Source organism: Stenella coeruleoalba (assembly GCF_951394435.1).
Source record: "Stenella coeruleoalba genome assembly, chromosome: 2".
In the NCBI taxonomy this organism is placed as follows: domain Eukaryota; kingdom Metazoa; phylum Chordata; class Mammalia; order Artiodactyla; family Delphinidae; genus Stenella; species Stenella coeruleoalba.
The window spans coordinates 178,761,471-178,783,561 of NC_137147.1; the positions used below are offsets into that span (position 1 = coordinate 178,761,471).

Sequence of the window (22,091 nt, forward strand, 5' to 3'; positions counted from 1 at the left end):
CATCCTAGAGATTCGACCTAATCAAATGCAGAGGAACAATTCAACAGGAGAGCCTAGTTTTCGAAAGGCTGAGTGAATCATCTAATATCTGTAATAACTTCAACACTGAAAAATAACGTGATGCCTGTCAGATGATCTCCAGTCATTTGGAAAGGTTCCAGGCGGCTGTCAGGAGCACCCGGGCAGCTTATGTTTCACAGGGAATGGAAGCTAAGGTTTTGCAACACTGAGCCGTCCGTCCTTTCGCAATAGTAATTTTGGTCCTTACGTCTGAATGTACTGTGGTTTTTGTTAAGAGAGCTACATGTGTGATATGATGCTGTCCCGGGGCGAGTCGATTTCTTCCTCTCTTCTTCTACGTGACCTCACCTAAAGGACACAATAACTTCCTAGTGAGCTCAGCTCTGTAATATCTTCCTGAATCCTGACGCTGAGGACACGAGCCCACCTGGGAAGCTTAGGCAATTGGATGAGGGTACCGGGATTGTGGCGGGACCTCGGCCGGAGAGTCGTACAGCATCACAGAGGCAGAAGAGCTAGATTCCAAGTTTTCACCAAAAACAAGTCCCTTCAACTCTGAGAATTTCTTTTCGATCTTGAAAAGCAAGAGAGTTGCAGTTGATTTTCTCAAATGCCTTCCAGCTCTGATTCCACCGAGGATCGAATTCGCGCGTGATCGCGCGTGGATGCACAGTATAAACGTCACAGTGAGATGCTGGATCTTTTTTCACTGGAGACTTAATTCTCCAGGGCTCTGTTTTCAGGACCCGAGAGTTATAAAGTTGAAAACATGTGGAACCACAGATCGAAACCCCTCATTCTCCAGATGAGGAGGTCGGTGGCATATTCTCTCGGGTCTGCCTGCCCTTCTGCAACTGCCTCTCATGTAATCCAGTGAGTTTATATCAAATCATCGGGAGGCGCCGATCATTGTATGAGATTCATTTCATTTGGACATCATTGGATCCAGGGGTTTCCAATTAGTCTTCAATCAGGCCTGCCTCGGGGGTGCTCACATCATCTGAAATCATTTTAATCTGGTCCATCCTGGTCCCTCCAGAATCATTTGCCTTGTGTATAACTTCTTTGTGTTGCTGGGTTTAGGATTTTCTATTCTCTCTTTCCCTCAAGTGCCTGTTGTGATTTCGGTGAACCTTTTCACACTGCCCTTATTTTCACACAAAACCAAGCGCAATAAGATATCAGAGGCACAATGTGATAAAGGTTTCCCATGTAGTTGCTGGTTATCTGAAAGCTGCTTTAAGCTCTGGGAAGAAGTGAAGGTGTTCTGTCCTGTTACTCATAGACAGTTGATTTGGAAAATATCATAGTATATTTGAAACAAAACTACAAATTAAAAACTTGTTTCTCTGAAAAATCTTACTCGAGAGATGTAGCGTGAAACTGATGTGTCCAAGCACACAGATATTATGAGAGCATCTTTCTGTTTGATTTGATTACATTCTTCATGTGCTTTACCTTGAAATTGTACTTTGTTTACTGTGCTGAGCACTCATGATAGATCTTTGACTGTGGTTAGTTTTGTTTGCTTTTCGTTTTATTTTTTTGATAACCGATTTTTCCTCTCCTGTCTACCTGATGATTTTTGAATTGTTTGTCTGTATATAGCTATAGACATAGATGCTACTGGCTTAGATGCAGAAGACAATGATATTCCAGCAAACCACCGCTCCCCTAAACCCAGTGCAAACAGTGTAACGTCACCCCACTCCAAAGAGAAAAGAATGCCCTTCTTTAAGAAGGTAACATGAACTTCCAAGCTTGCGTCTGTCCACGTGCCCAACTGCACTACGTCACATTTCTAGTCCTGTGGACTGTCTGCGTCCTTGATAAAGCCAATAACATGCATGCTTTGTTATTCTTTGTTTCTTTTCCATGCTGCTGTAGCTAAGCAGAAGCAGAAATCGGTAAGTTCACATTGACATAAGCTGTGTTTATCCTGCCCCTGGCATCATTAGCATTCAATCCCACAGTTTTATTCGATACAATCAGTTCTGTCCTATGAAAAGAACCTATCAAGCCGCTAACTGAGTCCATGCATTTCCAACCAACTAAATTCGGTGAGTGACCTGTGAAATCACCATTGCAGTACTTAGCCTTTTTGATGGAATAATATCTACCCCCCCAAGGGCATTCGTTCCAACATTCAAGGAACGTCAAACGCTGACAACTCCATGGAATGCACCTCTCCTGTGCATGCTTCTGTCTCTTTCTCTCTCTTCTGCAGAAATTTAACTGATAATCAAGCCTATTAAAACCATCATTATATTCTGGTTTAGGATATCCAGAGACATAGCTTGTACTAAAACATTTTTTTCAATTCTTCAATTTTTAATTTAGTCAGCATTTAAACTTCTGATCCACTAGGAGCAAAATCTGCCGATGAACAAGACCGGTGGGAAACTGCAGGCTTGTTTTGGCGGTTTACTCTGAGTTTCTCCTGTTGTCACGTGTAAACCCTCTCCCAGTGTTACTCAGACCTCAGCATCCCCCCGTCGGATGGCGGCACGGTGGCTGTGCGTGCGTAGAGCCTGTGCCGCTGGCCGACCAACATGCTACCCAGTGATGTTTTCCGTCCCCTGACTGGAAACTAGGCTATTTCTGCGCTCCACTGATTCCAAAGTCTGTTTCCTCCAGCACATTTTGTAGCTCCAAAGCGTTATTTTCTAAGGATACCCCCCCTACAATCCCCTTCTTTCCTTCCCTTCTTTTACACGCCACTGCCCACCGCCTGCTGTGCTGTGCTGTCTTTTAGAGTTATTCTTTGTGACGTCAGCAAGTCCGGCATAACCTCTCATGACACTCAGGGGTGGAGTAGAATCTACTCCCCCTTCGACTGTCCACGCCCTGAGCTCTTCTCTGTGCACGAGGATTCTGCCCTGTGGAGGAACTCTGAGTCATCAGTGAGGTGTCCGATGCTGAACTGTGTTTCGTTTTATTTTTTAAGTAAATTATGGTTGCTTTCATCATGGAAGACCTAGCCACTCCAGGCACAGACTAAAACACCTGGATTTTTGTGTGAACACCGGAAGCCCCAGCTGGATGCCCATCCACGACAGTGGGTCCGTGTCTCTGGTCCTGTCTTCTTGTCACGGCTAAAACGTGCAGCCAGGTGACTCAGTGTTCAGAGCAGCAGAAACCTAGAAACGCAGCCTTGCTCAGCTGCTCTGGGCTTTACAGAACAGCGACAGGAACGAAAACCACGTTCGCTGATAGGTTTTTGAAGTTTGCTGACTCTTAAATTCCAGAACTTGAAAAATGTTTATCGTAGTTCTTCCACTAAATAATTGGAACACATTACACTTAGCAGGAAAGGATAGATGAAAAGGATGGTGTCATGGTCCGTAGAGCACAGAGTACCAATATTCCATCAAATAAGGTCATTTCTGCTACCCTACTGATAAAAAGGCTGACTTAGCAGCACGGGCAACACTTTGCTAGTCGGCAGTCACAAATCAAAGGAACCCAAGACCCGTCCAATACTGGGCCACTGCATATTTAAAGACCTGAAATAAAATTTCTTGGGAGCTGTTCCTAAAGTGCGTGCAACTTATAACAGTGGAAAAGGTATTCTTAGACGGCATAGTTATAAGGACTTGGTTTCTAAACACTTTCAACATGATCTCAGGTGGTATAAATGCAATAATTTCATGAATGAATTTGATGAATGAATTTAATGTAATCATTTCACGAATATGCTTATGATGCCTTCGGCACCGGTATTCATTCTTCTTATGTTACTGATGACGTGGTCAGCTTCGATGTAGAGTTCAGAAACCAAAAGAAACAACCTGAGATGCAACGATGAGATTATTTGCCACGTTTTAAGTTGCTTGTAGAGTGGTGCTTGCGTGGCATTTGTGCTGTCACTGTATTATGTTTGTCTTGGTTTTTTTTTTTTTCTTCTGTTTAAAAATGTCTTCCACCTTGATTGTGTCTATTAAAATTCACTTTGAAAAAAAAAGAAAAAAAAAATTCACTTTGAACACTGAAGTTTTCAGCAGTAAAATCTGACAGCCCAGTCACAGTAATATTTTGTCGCCTTGGATTAGATTGTCTGTGACTCTTGGCAAAAGCTCAGATGGAACCTTTTGAATTTGAAATGCTTTTTCATCCCCTCCCCCTTCCCCCCAGTGAGTTAAATTCGATCAAAGTCAGAAAGTTCGTGAAGGGCCATTTTAAGCAACAGTGACATGTTCTGTCATGCGACAGCCTGGTACACTAATGACGTTCACATTTGCGATGTGATCAAATTCTCCAAATAGTTTGGAGAAAATTTTTCTTTGGGTCTGTGTGATTCTTAAAATATATATTTTTTCAGACACTCCTCAATGCAGGAAGATTCCTGTCACCATGATTTGTTTATCCCAGTGTCTCAGGCCATAGCTCTTTCTTCTACATTAAAAAAAAAAAAAAAGTCATTTTTGGGGTCACTTTAACATTTTCTGCTATTAAAATAGGGGATTTTAAGATTATCAAACAAATGAGTTATCTAATTTTTGGAAAAAGCTTTATTTTCGTTATTTTATTGGAAGCAGGAGAGCTGAAAATTGTTGCAAGTTTTAGAAATTGCTACAAAATTAGGTCCTCCCCCTGCTCTTCTAAAAAAGAAATAAATTATTGTGGGAGGGCATGAATTAGTTATGTAACAGAAACACCTCCTAAACAGTTCTTAAGAAGCATGTGAGATGTGCAAGATGACAATGAACCTTTTGAGGCCACGGAGGCCTGCTTGGATATATTATCTCACACACAGAAACCACCTTCCCTCCAAGGCACGTAAACCTTACATTTCGAGTGTTTAAGTTCCAAGGGATAGAAACCAAAAATCTAAAAATGTGAGTCCCTCAGCTGTGAATAGTGATCGTGATTCCCTCTACCGGAACAAGCATGCAGGCTCATCTAAACTCTCACAGCAAAACAGAAACTGTCAAGTATTTGGTAATGTTTTGAAATGAGGTTTTATCCAGGTAAGACCAACATCTAAGACCCAAATTCTTGTCCTTGTAATTAACCACGTGAGGTCTGATCACGCGACTCTTGAGAAAACTCAAATGCCACCTGAAAAGCAATATTAACCTCTAGTCAAGCCTAAGAGCACCTCTCCTGCATGAGGCATGTTTCTGTCCTACCAACTAGCTTCTGTTCAAAAGCGGCCCCTCCTGCTTTAGGAACGTGAGGAGCATTTTTTAAGGAGAGCCAGAAAACTGTAGAGAGCTCAGTCACTTCGAAACGTGAAGGAAATAAACCCACCCGGTCTTGGATTGGGTTTATTTAGAAAAAGAGGCAAGTGAAAAAAAAAAAAAAAAAAGGAAGTGTCTGGAAAGGTACTGCCTCGTATAGCAGAGTTGAGACAGAACAGTTTATACATAAAAGATTTGAGTTCCTTCTGCCTTTTAACCGTCTGAAGGCATCTCCTCTCTCTCTGCAGACAGAGCACACCCCTCCTTATGACGTGGTCCCTTCTATGCGACCTGTGGTCCTGGTGGGCCCCTCTCTGAAGGGGTACGAGGTAGGTAGCTGCCCTCGGGAGTACCCTGGACCTTGCATGCCGAACTGCTTTGCGACCCCACCTCCCTCTCCTGACTCTTGAACTTAGAAAAGAGCTGCGGCAGTAAAGCATGTTGTTCTCAAGCCACAGTGTACGTTGCTACCTGTCCTGTTCTATTTTGTTTTCTTGGCTGTCGCCTTGTGAGCTACAGTTGACTCAGTCTGGAGAGAGAGTATCAACTGGAGAGTGACTGAAACCCCTTGCGATGTCATTAATTGTCACTCCCAGAGTTAGTCTGGGGAACTTTGTCTTTTTGATTGTTACTGTATCAGAGCTCAGCGACGGAAAACAGGGGCGACCTCACATGCTACTTTTTCCCAATGGAAAGCCCAGGTTTTCAGACATTCTTAAGGGTAGTAAAATTGTTTTATCATAATTAGTAATATTTTATTGTCTCTTATTGCTTACTCAATTGCAGGTCACAGATATGATGCAAAAGGCATTGTTCGATTTTTTAAAACACAGATTCGAAGGGCGGTGAGTATTTCAGAATTCTGGGTTTTGTGGATTTTTGTTGTGAAGATGATGAAACCTGGGTGGGACAGGCATGTGATCCCAAGAGGAAACTCACTTCTGAAGTCTCTGTGGTGACAGGAAGAAAGTTCCGTTCAGTTCGATCGGCTTCAGTCAATATTTGTCGTATTTGCTTGGCACCTCCTCAGCTCTCTGTTCTTACACCTGCATCCGTAAGCTGAACTTGGCCAAACCCCTGCTGACGAATCTCACCCTAAATTCATGATCAGCTGGCCCTCAACGCTGCCCAGAAATCATACCCTGTATGCCTCTTCCATGCACTTCTCTACTCTTCTAAAAGGCTTTCATACCACTTCCTCTCTCATCAAACCCTTCTCCTCTCGAGCTCTCCCGGGAATTTGCTTCCTATTTCATTGAGAAAACAGAGGCAAACAGAGGAGACGGTCCAAGCGATCCCACCACACACCTATCCCCCCTTGTGTATTTGCCTGAATGCTCCGCCTTTTCTCCTGTTACGGTGAGCAATGACCCCTACCTGGGTGCTAGGTCCCAGTTCCCCATCCCCACACCAACACAGCTATCACAGCCCTTCCCTCTCTCCTCGGCAGTATTTCTCCTTCTAATGGAAACACCATCAGCACATAAAAATGGAGTTGTTACCCCTTTGGCAAAATTTGACCTCATATGCCCCTCTAGCTGTCCCGTTTTCCTTCTTTTCTTTATAGCAACTCTCCTTGAACAAGTTGTGTGTACTTGCTCTCTCCTGAGTCTTTTGAACCTACTCCAGTTACCTCCCCATCACTTACCCCAAACTAGTCACGTCAGATCACCAGTGACCTTCACGTTGATAAATCCAGGAGGGGATCCTCAGCCCTCCTCCTAATCAACATGGCGGACTGCTCCATCCTCTTTTAAATACTTCATCTGCTTGGTTTCTAGAGCCATGCTTTTCTGGGTTTCTTCTATCTGACTAGCAGCTCCGTCATCTCCTTGGCTGGCTCTTCCTCATCAGCTTGACATCTTGGAGAGCCCAGGGCTGTCCTCTGTCTTCTCTCCTCTATCCACACTCCCTCCTTTGGTGATTCCATTCGATGTCGGGCTTTTAAATAGCATTTCTTTGCTGGTCTCTCCTCTGAATCCCAGACCCATACGTCCTACTGTCTGTGCAACATCATCACTGAGGTGTCTGACACTGAGGTGTCTCATGGACTTCTCAAGTTTGACCTCCCAACTCCCCCCATCCCTGACCTGCCCCTTTCCGTCTTCCACCTTTCCATCCATACCTCTTCGTCTCTCAGTCCAAGACCTTCCGCCCTGGAACATGGACTCGTCCTTGACTGTTCTTTTCCCCTTACGTTCCACATGCAAATGCTGTTGTCTGTCTCTTCAGAATATATCAAGAATCTCCCCACTTCTCACGCATCCTCTGCTATCCATTTGGTCTGAGACACCATCGTCTCCTCCCGAGATTAGTGCAGTAAACAGCCTCCTAACTTGTATCCTTGCTTCGAGCTTTGCTTCCTTCAAGTCTGCTCTCAATTCACGACCCTGTCACACTGTGAGCTGGATCTCGTCACTCCCTTGTTCGGATCCGTCAGGTGGCTTCTCTTCCCCTCAGTGAAAATCAAAGTCCTTCCGGTGGCCTGCACGGCCCTGTGTGGTCTGACCATCCACATCCCACCCGCTCCTTCTCTTTGACTGTATGTCGTACTCCACTTCCCTTTGCTCATGCTCTTCCTGCCTCTCACTTCCTTGCTGTCCTATGAGTGTTCCAGACAGCAGATGCATGCCCGCCTCGGGGCCTTTGCACTTGCAGCCCCTGTGCTAGGAACTTTCCCTCAGATATTCTCCTTGGTGTACGCGCGCGCACACACACACAAGCACATGTTCTCTCTTCCTTCCCTGACTTTTTCCCCGTAACTGTTTCATGAGTTTTATTTATTCATTTCCTTTGTTGTCATTCTCCCACAATTAGAATATAAGCTCCACGAGGGCAAGGGTTTTAGTCTGTTTTGTGAACGGTGGTCAGTTCTCAAGGCCTAGAACAGTCCTCAGCGTGAACAATGAATGGATGGGTGTTGAAAACACGTCTGCTGGAGGGATGCAGAGATGTGGAAGCCATTCACCGTGTCTGCCTGTGAGGAGCTCATGTGTGAACCATACACTGAGACCTTGAGCAGTAAAACATCAAGTGGATGAAAAGACACTGACTTAGGGATGTCAGCATCCAGGAAGGGTTTTTAAATGGTACCTAAGATTTTACCAGTGAGTTAGGAGGAGAAGGGCATGTCCAGTAGAGGGTCTAAAGTGTGTGCAGGCATGAAGGTGCATCCTGAACGCCACCTAGAGGTCTTCAGGTGAAGTCCCTAGGGTAGGGGGTGACCGGTAACAAAGCCGGGCCCATCTTTAGTGTGTCGTGTTAATCAGCTTGGACTTAATCCAGCCCTTTGCCTCTCCATCCCTTCAGCAGATACTTCTTGAGCATATTCTATGAGCCAAGCATCGTGAGACGCAAAATCAGACGACAGCCTTGGCTTCGTGGAGTTTACTTAGGGTCTATTGAAAGGAAGCCTTGAATCGAATAACCAGTGGGCACCATAGTAAAGGTTAAGCCAACTTCTGAAGCACCAAAGATAGGACTGGAGTCTAACATGGAAACTTCCAAATTTAAACTAAGAATAGCTTAGCAGGGACCTGGGAGCACAGAGAGCGAGGGTATGCTTCTGTATTTTTAATGAGACAAGTTGGGTGCCTCTCTTCTCCACATTCCCTTTCTTCTCCAACCTGACAGTTACAAGGACAGTAGATGGAATCTATAGGTTGCACTGTTCTTTTAGATTTCTCAGTTGAATACTCCCTTCCTTGACCACACAGGCTCCTACACGTGTTTCTGATTTATATTGACTTCTGGTCATGAGGTAGGAGATAGACAGGCCCTAGGCTGAGCAGCTGCAATTGGTTGCCCGCTGCCCTTTGACAGACCAAAGATGGGCACAAGCAAGATGACTGGCCAGAGACAACCCAGAAAACTGCCCCCATATAAGCGACCTCAGCCACCCCAGTTGCACACAGCTCACGGCCAGTTTGCCCGTGTGCTCTTCCACACGTACTTTGCTTCTAATAAACACTGTCTCTTTGCTGAATTCTTTCTTCAGAGAAGACAAGAACCAAAGTCCTTCTTCCAGCTGTTCCACAGTGGGAGTCAGGAGGGGAGGCGGGCAAAGAGGGCAACTTTTATAGCAGGATAAGTATTGTTAGTCATCAAGCAAAGGACGGACAGAGATAGAAAACAAAAAGTAGAATCTATGTTTCAAGAAAAAAATAGAATCTATGTTTCAATAAAAGACTTTAGAATCAAAGTCTGCCTACCCAAAGGCTCCTAATTGGATACTTTGGTTTTTCATAACTTTATGAAATATAATTTATTTCAGGCCAGGAAACACAGCTTGGTCCTTGGCTTGATCCAAGGCCATCAGGCTCTGGCCACGTATGAAAGGCATACCTCTAATCGGGCCCATGTAGAGCCTCCCCCTCTTTATTCTTGACTTTGTCATTTATCACCATTTGGAATTGTCTACACGAGCGTGCTGACCCAGAAAATTCTGCTAGAATAGGCACTTTGCTTTCCGTGCCTGAGTTAACCTACTGCCCTTTTCTAAATGCCGAAGATGGGGAAGTGAGGTGGGGTGTCCTGACTTACCACTTCTATTTCAACCTAAGTTTTGAACTTGGAAGATAGATTCCAGCCATAGGGTGTATCTTGGACCCATGTTCTAAAGTATCAGCCATCCAGATTGATCTCATTTAAGAAACAAACAAAGGCAATATCTCAATGTTGTATCCGTCTTCTGTTTCTGGCCAGAAGTAATTTCCATATGGCTTTATGGGTGGATCTGCCCTGGCTCATCTGATCTCATAAAACTGGGGTTCAACACTCTAGACCTGTGATCACCAAATAAAGACCCTCAAAGGAAGCAAGAGGGTCCATAAGGGAGAATTTCAAAAAGCCGTGCAAAACTTTAACTCTTTTATTCAAGGCAAGACACGCAGAGTTACTGAATCATTCGGTGTCTGCTTTTGGTCACCAGACAGCAGCAGAGGGTGGAAATTCATCCCAGGTATCAGGTGTGTCTAATTCTAAATAGACCTGTAATTCTAGAAGGGAAAAGTGAATGACTCCTGAATTATCTATTAAATAAACAAAATTTATTTTTTTTTTAAAAATGTAAAGCCCAAGAGGGAGAAAATAGGAAAGGAAGGGCTGAGGATGAAAAGATTCTTGACAGGAATTCTTTTCCATCTGAAACCCGGTTAGGTTCGTTTGTGGAAGCCCTGGAGAGTTGTCAGGGTCATGGTCCTGGTTGTTAAAATAGCACTAAGTGTGTCAGGTCGAAGAAGAGATGATGAACCATTATCCTTTCTGTTATGTGCAGTAGAGGAGCCCATTTACAGTCGGATCCACCCTAAACAACTGTGTCATCCCGTGAACAAAGCAATCTTCCTGTTCACCTAGTAGCACGACAGGTAAATTAACAAGAAAGTCGGGGGCAAGAAGGAAAGCCACCATCAGTGATGAATTCGGTTGTCCTCTCCAGTGATTCTGAACATGTCAGCTCTCGACACAGAAGCGTTCAGAATGCATACTGAATTCTGTAGGGATGGGTCCGTGACCTTGTGTGAAGGAATCTTCCTGGAAATCAGTCATCCTGGAAAATATTACATCACTTTGTCAGGTGGGAAATGTACTTAGACGTGAGACAGCTTCTTCTAAACCGGTGGTTATCTACCCTGGCTGCATATTAGAATCATCTGCAGAGGTTTAGAAACAAAAAACCCACCACAGACTTACATCCCACCTGTGACTAAGCGAAACCTAGAGTCTAGGATGGGACTTCGTGTAACTGTAAAATCTTTGCTGGCAACTTCGATACACCGTGAGGGTTGAGGACCGCTCCTCTACACTGAATTGTCCCCAGAATTTGGCCCTTAGGACTTTCAAGGTCTGTTTTTTTTGGCGGAACCTCTAGTAATGACTTAAGGAGTTGCAATAGAACCGTGGCTGTCTTCCACAGCCTACAGAGAGAACCACGTAAGCAGTCTGGTTTCACTTGGGAATGCCTTGGGAAGTCATAAGGAAACTAAATATGTTTAAGTTGATGTGTTTAGTATCTCTTTTCTGGTTATCGTTTTTTCCACGTTCAGTAATCCTGTCATCAAAGTACAAAACGCTTAATCAAGTAGACTTACTTTTTATAAATAGGAGTCCCGCTCCGTGATAAAAAGGAATGAACTACTGATACACACAACATCGTGGACGAATCTCAGATCCGTTATGCAAAGTGCAAGAGGCTCAGCTCAAAAGGCTACAGTGATGCTCTGGAAAAGGCAAAACCATAGAGATGGAAAACAGCTCCGTGGTTGACAGGGGTGGGGTGGGGCAGGCGATGGAACTGTCCTGCGTCATGAATGTGATGGTGGATACAGGACTTCATGAATTGGCCCAAATTCAGGGATGTGTACACAGTAAAGGATGGATTTTACAGTATATAGATCAAGAGATCTTTTTTTTCTTTTTTTTTGCAAAAGCCAGTGATTCCCTTTCCACACTTTACTGAATGTCCTGCTCTCAGAGGGCAACTAGTTTTACCTCTTTTAACTGGATCCCTTGGTATTTATTTCTTGCCTCTAAATCGTGTGCTTCATTTGCTGCTTGAGTTTTCAGTGCTAGGCATTATCTCTGGGCTTCCTGCCGTGCAGACTGTTTAGCGCTCTCGTGCATATTCCTCCTTTCGCTCTCACATACACGCACCTGCATCCGTCTCATCCTCCAGTCTCCCAACGGTTAAAGCATAATTTTGGCTGGTTCCGTATACTGGATGCATGATGACCATGTAAATACAATTTCAATGAGCCATGTTGTATACTCACATTACTTTTTTCTTGTGTGTTTTCTTTGTGGTTTCTGTGCAATTAATAATTTTGCTTTTTACATGTGCTTAATTTTCTATATAGTGGGCACCAGTCAAGCCCCACATTCTCCCCTGGTTGTCTCAAGTTCCTCGCGATATATTCATACACATCCGATAGTCCCTCAGCTGTGCCTTTTTGAACCTTCTCTCCAGGAACGTTCTGTCCTGCTCGGGTCTGGATGGTGTGTCTCTGTGCTGAGTGCACATTTGTCATTCGGAGACATCTCATTCTCCTTGGGATGCCTTTCACCTTCTTTTGGGGTGTGAACCCCTTTTTCCTAGATCACTTGATCTCTTTCAAGGCTTACACCCATCGTTTCTGTCAAAAACATCCTCCAACAGTTTCCTTAGAAAGAGGACATTCAAACTTTTTGAGACCCTGAATGTCTTAAAGTGCCTTTGATCAACCTTCCCATTTAATTGATAGTTAAAATAGTTACGGAATTCTGATTAGAAAACTTTCCCCCAGAACTTTCAAGGATTTTTGCTCCATTGCTTTCTGTCTTCCATTGTTGCTGTGCTTTTTGTTTTGTTTTGTTTTCAGTTTTAATACTTTTTTATTGCCGTTGATTTACAGTGTTGTGTTAATTATTCTTGCTGTTGAGAAGCACAAGCATTTCCATTCCTGAACCTTTGTATGGGACCTGCCTTTTCCTCTGGAAGCTTTTAGGTTTTTCTTTGTCCCCAGCGTCATGAAATTTATAAGAATATGTCTGGATGCGGAAGTTTCATCCTTTGTGCTGGACTCCCCCTTTCCATTTGGAAAATCAAACTCTTAATTCTAGATTTTTTATTTTTTATTTTTTTTTTACTTCTCTTGTGTTTTCTTTATTGTCTCTTTTCAGTAACTCTTGTTATTTGGAAGTTAAACCTCCTGGGTAATTCTCTAGTTTTTATGCCTTTCTTCTCTGATTTTCCATCAGTTTGTCTTTTCTGTTTTACTCTTTAGCAGATTTCCTTAACTTTGTCTTCTAAGCCCCTCTTTTGAATTTTCATTTCTACTGTTATATTTTTAGTTTCCAAAAACTCTTTCTTAGTCTGAGTCTTTATATAGAAGTTTGTTCTGGTTTTGTAGATATAATCATCTCATAGCTTTCAACTTTAGGTGTTAGTCATAGTTGATTTTTTTCTGTTTGTTTTGGTCTTTCATGTTAGAAGTTTCCCTAAGATGCCCAAGGAACACTGCTGTGCTCAAATTTAAGAACAGGGCATCAAAGGAAATTCTGTGCTGATAGGTACAGCTTGTCCCCTTTGGGTCTCCCTGTAGGACAACCTCACTGGACGATCTTCATAGGAAACCACCAAAGTCCTGATCTTTGGGTCTTTTCTGTTTGGTGGTCAGATTCCCCAGAGAAGAATCTTCCATTCTTGACACCTGGAGGATATAAACTTGGCTACCAAAATTCTAGGATGAGGAAGAGGGCTAGGGGCTCAACATTTAGCATCCTTTCTTCTCTCTGTCCCTGCTCTGTGTGGCATCCCCTGGTCAGATGCCCTCTGTTTTGTTGCCTAGAGAGACTAAACTTATGGTCTCACACCACACGGGAAAAGGATGGCCACCTTGTGGCTTGATGTAGTGGAGGGGAGGTGGAGGGATCTAACTGTGAAACAGACTTCTAACCAAATCTCTTGTTTTTAGTCCCCCCTTCACCTTCTTCTTCAGAGGTTTTGTGAGTCCTCTGTTTTGCTCCGCACTTTCCCTACTGCTGGCTTGTTTATTCGGCTAAGTCTCCAGTCTAAGTCATCTACTCTTTCCAGCTCCCAGATTTTGTTGCTCTCATTTTGAGCCTGTCTAAAATGACCCCCACAATTCATGACTGTCTGTCACAGCACCCCCTGTGTCCTCTTCAGAACAGCCATCTTAACCTGTAATCATTTTATTAATTTCTTATTTATGACCCATATCTGCTACTAGACTCTCAGCACTGAGGAAGACCTTGTTTGTCTTGTTCTTATTTATTCCTCATGGCTATCACAGCACCATACTGTGGGAGGGATTATAGCACAGGGCCTAAGAATATAGGCTCTCAGTAGTTCTGGGTTCAAATCCCAGCTTCACCACTTTTCATAAATATATAGCCATGGAGAAACAATCTACCTATGGGTCACTTTTTTTTCATCAGCAAACGTGGGAGGATATCCTCTCTGCTGAAGTTTTTGGAATGATAGGGCTCTTCTGGTGGTGCAGTGGTTAAGAATCCACCTGCCAATGTAGGAGACATGGGTTCAATCCCTGCCCCGGGAAGATCCCACATGCCGCGGAGCAACTAAGCCCGTGCACCACAACTACTGAGCCTGCGCTCTAGAGCCCGCGAGCCACAACTACTGAGCCCGCGTGCCACAACTCCTGAAGCCCACGTGCCTAGAACCCATGCTCCGCAACAAGAGAAGCCACGACAATGAGAAGCCCGCGCACCGCAACGAAGAGTAGCCCCCGCTCGCTGCAACTAGAGAAAGCCCGCGCACTGCAACAAAGACCCAAGGCAGCCGAAAATAAAAACAAATAAATAAATAATTTTTTAACAAAGTTAAATAGATAAAGTTTTGGAGCGATTTAATGAGGTGGTCTGGGTAATGAGGTAATGCGGGGTGCACGCCTGGCACTTCATAAGCAACCAGCAGATGCTAAGTCAGGTAGGTGCAGGATTTTCAAAAAATGAATGATTAAGTGCCCCAGCATTTTTTGGGTTGAAAATATGGTCACTGTGTGTGTGTGTGTGTGTGTGTGTGTGTGTGTGTGTATGTGTGTGTGTGTGTGTGTGTAAAATACTTGGATGAGTTTGGGGCATGCACTTCTGTCCCCCTTTATTCAATGAATAACCTCAGAGTCCTCTGTTGCTTTTTCCCCAACAGGATTTCCATCACAAGGGTCACCGCTGACATCTCGCTGGCCAAACGCTCTGTCTTGAACAATCCCAGTAAACATGCCATAATAGAGAGATCCAACACAAGGTCAAGTTTAGGTAAGTGTGTGCTTCGCCAGTGAGCTGAAGCCATTTAAACCCTTCTCTCCTGAGGCTGCTGGTGAGCAGGTCTAACTAGATAATAATTCCATGTGTCATAGCGCAGAGACACTACAGACACGTGTCACCAGTAGCCACTGCTGCCGTCTTAGTGATTTCATGGTATGGAAGGATTTGTTTTGAAAGTTTTGAGTTAAAAATTCCACAGGCTGTCAGCATGAGTGTTTTGGCTGTGTTTTCACGAACATGAGCCCTGGTGTCTGCAGACTCTAAACTCCTGGCTTTGCATCATTGTTACCACAAGCAATGTCATCAGCCTCTTTAAGGCCCAGTTTCTGGTACCGAACCAAACTTGGGTCCCCTCGCCTGCATGCAGTGAAGCCAGTCTACTGACGCCAGGTTGAGGTGAAGGAAAGTACCGCATTTATTGCAGGATGCCAAACAAGGAGAACGGGCAGCTCATGCTCAAAAGATCCGAGCTCCCCAATGGCTTCCAGGGAGGGGGCTTTAAAGGCAGTGTGACGGAGGGGGCCCTAGGGTGTGTGATCGGCTCATGCACAATTCTTGGATTGGTTGGCATCAAGCTTCAAGCACCATCAACCTTCTGGTTTCAGCCTTCTCGTTCTTGCTGTCAGCAGTTTTCATCCGGAGGGGGTCTGCTTCCTTAAAAACAACTAAGGGATGTGTGTCAGGCCTTTATCTCTATTTTTCAGGGAACTGGGAGTTTGATGACTCTGTGGTGGATTTATAGTCTAAATTGTTACCAGTTTTCCAGCCTAACAGCTGTCCTTTGTTTTTACATCTTGACATTCCTAATGATTAACTCTTGAGCCAGCCTTTAGAGACTCAAGGGAGGCCTGGAGACTGAAGCAAAAGCCTTTGACTTCAAAGGACAGGTACATGGGGCTTGTATACGGTGTCATTTCTTCATCTAAACAGCAAAAGAGAGAGAGTAGTAACTAACTGTAGGATTATTAGAAGGATTAAACATAGTATGACTTCCATAAATAATGGCTATGATCCCAAATCCCTTAATACTTGAATTATATCAAGAATTATAATTGTATAATATTGATAGCCATATTTTTGTTTCATTTGTAAAAACAATTTGGAGATTTCAGTTAACGTGTCTACAGGGTTGCGTTTGAACGCTGTGCGTTATCGCGCACTGATTTGATCAAGTGAAAGAGCTTTGGCAACTATTTCATCCGTTTGGCACCTGCTTGAAGTTTTAGGTTAATCGCTGTTACACATGTAACTTACTGGGCATTAGGTTTCTATTCTTATAAATTTTTTCATGGTTGTGTGAGATCTTTGATCTTTGAGAGACTGGCTTTTAACGTCAAACTTTTTAGTTAACTCTGAAGTATATTGTATAAAAAATAGAGAAACTGTTGAAAACAATAACCCTTATCTGTGATGAGTATAATACCTTATGGAACCCAGTTTTGTTCCCCCAGCAGTCCCTCATTAACTAAACTTCAGTCATCAAGCTTTAGAAACATATTTGGGGGATGGAATCCTACATTTTGTTTAGGGTGATCTCCTGTCCTTATCGTCTGTGACCCTTAAAACTCTTTGTATACATTTTTGATGCTCACAGTAATCGTTACAAAATGCTCGTTCCATTGTTTCAACTGATGAACGAAGTCAGGTAATTTGTTTAGACTCATCGTTTGAATCAATGGCGTCACAGTTTCGTGTCGGTTGCCAAGGCTTTTGTGAAACTACCAACTATATATTACTGTTCAAGACTCTTGCACTCCATAGAGTGAGCATACACTGGACAGTGACTGTCAAAGTCAGGGAACAAAAAAGATGAAGGAGCTTGTAGCAATGAGGCCAATAAGTTGTCAGCTCATTGAAATGGAGGGTGATTGAGAAAGCTGTTCGTGCACTGCACTGCTTGGTGAAGACCTAAGGCTGCAGGGAGGCGTATCCACCAAGAACAGCTTCTCCAAGGAGCGAAGCCCGAGCTGAGATCTAAAACGGGATAGGGTTTAGCCAAGGAAAAAGGGCGAAAGAGTGAAGGGTATGATAGGGATTTCAAGAGCCACAGAGGCTTCTAGAAAACATACATGCTTTACTTTGATGGAGTGTATGGTTTAAAAAAGAGAGAGGTGGGAGATGACACCAGAGAGATAAAGGGCGGAGACGGGGGCGGATATTAAGGAATTTGGGGCTCATCCTTAAGGCTCGACGGAACCATGACTAGATTTTAGGCATGTATTCATCCACTGATGAACACTTGAGAACCACCCATGTGCTGGGCATCACTGTAAGTGCCGGGGACACAGACGTGAAGAACAGCACATCCTCACGCTCATACAGCTCTCGTTCCACAGAGGAGGTGTGGACAGAAGCTAATAGAAGTAGCTGTAGACAGATAACAGTTAGAGCTAGTCAGTCAGTGGTTGGTGATTCCTGGTAGAAGCAGCAGGTAGAGTCAGCTGAGGAGGAGAGTGTGACCTTATATGGGGAGTCAGGCGAGGGCTCCCCGAGAAGGTACCATTTTAGCAGAATCTTTTGTGTTGTGAATTCTTTACCCTTGCAGCTACCTGAGAAAAGAGAGAAGTTCTGGGCAGAGGGCGCGATAGGTGCAAAGGTCCCGAGGTGGGATGCCAGTCTGGAAAGGTCAAATACGGTATGGTTCCATGTATATGATGTCCTAGAAAAGCCAAAACTCTAGTGACAAACAGCTGTGGTTACCTGGGGGGGAGGGTGTGAGCACAAAGGAATAGCAGTTTGGGGAGCGATGGAATTGGAGGTTACACAAATGTTTACTCGTGCGAAAATCCATATAGCTGGATACCCCTCAAAAAGTCAATTTCACTGCACATTTTTTTTGGGGGGTCATGCTGTGTGGCTTGTGGGATCTTAGTTCCCCCACCAGGGACTGAACCCGGGCCCTTGGCAGTGAGAACGCAGGCACCTAACCACTGGACCGCCAGAGAGTTCCCCACTGCACATTAATTTTAAAATTAACATCAAAACATACTTAAAGCTGCTTCTATAGAATTGTGAGAAATGAGCATTGTAAGAAAAGCAGTTGGAGAAGAAGATTCACTTTTCCCTATCCCCTGCCAGCTTCTCAGTGTTTTGGTGCTATCATCTGGGGTTTTTCCTAAATTATGGATTTTTTTCCCATAATTAATTTAATTCCATTTAAAAATTTAAATGCCATAAAATACCCTGCCCTGACCCACAGAGTCCCTTCAGTGGCCTCGACCTCTCTCTCTGTCCCCACCACCCGGCTGAACACAGCCCCCCAAAATCTAAGTTTTCCAAACTTAGTGTCCCCATTTCAGTCACTATTATTCACTCTCCAGCTGGCTCCAAATTTGTTTATAAAGAAGTTACCAGTAACCTCCCTGTCACTAGTCCAGTGGACATACTGCAGTCTGTTTTACGTGACGTTGCAGTGACATTTGGAGGACATCTGTCCCCCTCTCCTTGAAGCACCCCTCCCCTTGGATTCCTCAACAGCACCGATTCTGGCCCTCCTGCCTTTCCTTTTTTTGCAGGCTTATGCTCTGTGGCTTTTGAATGTGAGTTCTTTTTTTTTTTTAATTTTATTGACGTGGAGTTGATTTACAGTGTTAATTTTGCTGTTCAGAAAGTGACTCAGTTATACATATATACTTTTTTTCATATTTCCATTATATTTTTTCACAGGATATTGAATATAGTTCCCTGTGCTACACAGTAGGACCTTGTTGTTTATCCATCCCATATATACCAGTTAGTTTGCAGCTGCTCATCCCACACTCCCGTTCCTTCCCTCCCCCACCCCCCTCCCCCTCAGTAACCACAGTCTGTTCTCTATGGCTGTGAGTCTGTTTCTGTTTCGTAGATAAGTTCATTTGCGTCGTACGTTAGATTCCCATAGAAGTGATATCGTATGGTCTCTGTCTTTCCCTTTTGGACTGACTTCACTCACTGTGATGATCCCTAGGTCCATCCATGTTGCTGCAGATGGCGTTACTGCGTTCTTTTTAATGGCGGAGTCATATGTACATATACATACAGACCACATCTTCTTTAGACTGTGAGGGGTTCTTAACTGTCCCTCTCGGGTCCTCTCTCTGGTCCCTCTCTCTCAGCAAAACTATTCATACCGATCGCTCCAGTTACTTCCTATATGCAGACAGCTCACAGTTTGTACCCCAAGCTGGACAGTGCCTTTCCACTCCAGAGTTACACATCCTACTTGACGGGGTTGCCTTGTGTATTCCTCAAACTTAGCACATGCTAAAGAGAATTTATCAGCTTTCCTGTATTCTGATAATTTCCCAGGGTTTCTTATCTGAGTCCTAACAGTCAGGATACTCATCTCCGTTTGGAGAACCAGGAGACTCTGTGGCCCTCTTGATACGTGAGCACCCGCACTTCCTTCCCCAGCACATCTCCAGGTCTTGTCAGTTTCACCTCCTGAATTTCTGTCCCATCTGTCTCATCACATGCAGTGTTTACACCACTGCTCCATTCCAAGGGCCCCGAGGCACTGTGAGTACTTCACACCTATTTTGACCCGGATCCCTTAGTTCTTCATGCCACAGCCGAAGAAATCTTTTCAAAGAGCAGATCTGTTCCGGACACATCCCCGCTCCAAACTGAAAATGTCTCTGCATTGTTCTTGGACGACAGCAGAACTCCTCGATCTGGACCTGGACCCCGGGTGTCCACAGCTCTTAGCCTCACCTCACACTGCTCTGCCTCACTCCTTCCACTTCACGCATGCCGTCTGCACTCGCCTTCCACGGCTGCAGTAACAAAATCATACAGACCAGGAGGCGGAAACAAACTTATTTCTCACATTTCTAGAGGCTGGAAGTTCAAGATCAAGGGGTCAGCAGGTCTGTTTCTCCTGAGGCCTCTCTCCTTGGCTTGCCGACGGCCACCGTCTCGCTGTGTCCTCACATGACCTCTCCTGTCTGCACCTCCCTGGTGTTTCTCTCTCTCTCTCTCTCTCTCTCTCTCTCTCTCTCTCTCGTCTTATGAGGACACCAGTCATACTGATGTAGCCTGCCCTATCCTACTGGCCTCATTTTCTTTGAAGGCCCTGTGGCCAAATACAGTCACATGGATACGAGCCCACCTGTAGGACCACATTTAACTTTACCTCTTGAAAGGCTCTATCACCAAATAGGGTTCCATTCTGAGGTACTGGGGGTTGGGACTTCAACACAGGAAATTTGGTGGTGGGGGGGGGGACACACAATTCAATCCATAACATTGCCTTTCACTCAGTCCTTTGTCTGCCGCGGAGCCTTTGCACCTGCCGTTCCCTCCTCACCTGACTCCCCCTTTGAATCACGGGAAGGGCCGCCATGTTACCCTCACTGCGTGAGTGCATCACTGATGCCTGTCTCCCCCACTCGAAGATAAGCCCTGTGAGCTCAGAGATTGGGTCTCTTTTGGCTCATTACTGCTTCCCGGGTACACCCCACACTGGCTGGCGCGAAGTAGGTGCTTAGTAAGAATATATGGGCTAAGTGGGTAGTCACACCTTGACACTGAACCTCTCCCCAAACGCGCCACACCTTGATTTTCTGTCCTCTGTGTTTATGCAGACTTGGAAAATGGCTTTGCATTCAGTGTTTGTTGTACATCACAAATCTGTATTTTCTCCAGGGAAAACAAGTTATCGTGGTATTCTTTTAAGCTGTAGTTGTGCTGACATTAAGGATATATTAAAGTTGGGGGGGGGAGAGAATTATTGCTGCTATATTGCCCCATAAGAGGATAAACTGTCTGTATTAAAGTATCAACACTCCAATCTTTGCTTTTATTGAAGTCAGTTTTTCTTACCCTTTAAACCAGTTTCTATGTAGCATGTTTTCCTCAGTCTGCACGATAAGTTCTCTGCAATGTTGCTTTATTTTTAAAGAGTATTAGCATTTCAAAGATCTAAGTCAAATTATTTTCCAGTGTTTGTGAACTGCTGGAAGGTGTATGCTGGAGGAAAGGTAAACCAGACACTGAGTTTGGGGGCAGAAACCACTGCTAAGAACTTATTCTTTCAAGCATTACTTATTATCCTGGAAGGTCTTTCAACCCAAGGGCAGGTAGGGGCAAACTGGGGGACTTTATTTTTTGTTTTAATATTTACTTGTTTTGGCTGCCCCAGGTCTTAGTTGCAGCACGCAGGGTCTTAGTTGCAGCATGTGCACTTCTTAGTAGCAGCATGCGAGCTCTGAGTTGTGGCACGTGACCTCTGAGTTGCGGCACGCGGGATCTAGTTCCCCGACCAAGGATGGAACCCAGGCCCCCTGCATTGGGAGCACAGAGTCTTACTGGACCACCAGGGAAGTCCCAGGGAGCTTACTTCAAAAGCATTGTTTTCTTGTATACATTTAGTAAAAAATTAAATTTGAGAAAATTGACCTCAAATTTAATAGACAAGATCAATTATAGCAATTATTTCTTTTATGAAAGGATGAAAGATCCTGTATATTGAAGATATAATTTGATAGGTAAAAATTTGCTTTATGCATGAGATTTTAGAAAACTTTCATTGCATAAACAGAAGTATAGTATGTTGCATTTGGAGTTGATTATGCTAATGTACCACTGTGTGACATGAAGAAAAAAAAACCTGAAAATTTTGTAGCTTTAAGTACATACTCAGGTTTTGGGAGTGGTACAGGACTTCCTTGCCTGTATGGATGTCTTTATATGGGCTCATAAAACTTCTCACCTTTTTTCTCAGTTGCAATATTGGTCAAGCATCATAATTTAAAATATCTACATTAGCTATGCACATAAATTACATTATAGTCTTAGAAGCAAAAATATTATTTAAATTAAAATAATAAAGGGCCTGGTAATACAGTTATTTGCCAATTCCAAATCCAAACTTTTAAAACTAATAAACTCAGATACTTATTGCTTTATGAAATAATTCACCTCAGAGTTTCTTTAATCTGCCCAACTTTATACTGTCTGCGAACTGTGGCTTGGTTTTACCCCAAGCAATTTTCCAGGGACAAATCAGTTTAGGAAACTATGCTACATCTTTGCACCCGTTTGTACACAACTGTGCAGTTGTGGGATCTACTTGTGTCACACGATAGCAAAAACTATGTACCGAAAGTGGGAAAATATCAGCAA

General features: G+C 43.9%; 1 protein-coding gene across 11 annotated transcripts in view; it reads left to right on the forward strand.

Moving 5' to 3' along the window:
* CACNB2 (calcium voltage-gated channel auxiliary subunit beta 2) overlaps nt 1-22,091 on the forward strand; it is a 401,769-nt gene that overhangs the window by 365,395 nt on the left and 14,283 nt on the right. For 10 of the 11 annotated variants that reach the window (XM_079914389.1, XM_079914392.1, XM_079914397.1 and 7 more), the window contains 4 exons: nt 1,630-1,763; nt 5,453-5,533; nt 5,991-6,049; nt 14,869-14,978. In XM_079914389.1, coding sequence (XP_079770515.1) covers nt 1,630-1,763; nt 5,453-5,533; nt 5,991-6,049; nt 14,869-14,978 — 384 coding nt within the window. Of the gene's footprint in view, nt 1-1,629; nt 1,764-1,913; nt 1,929-5,452; nt 5,534-5,990; nt 6,050-14,868; nt 14,979-22,091 lie in introns of those variants that run through there. The other variant, XM_079914391.1, reaches the window with a different exon arrangement.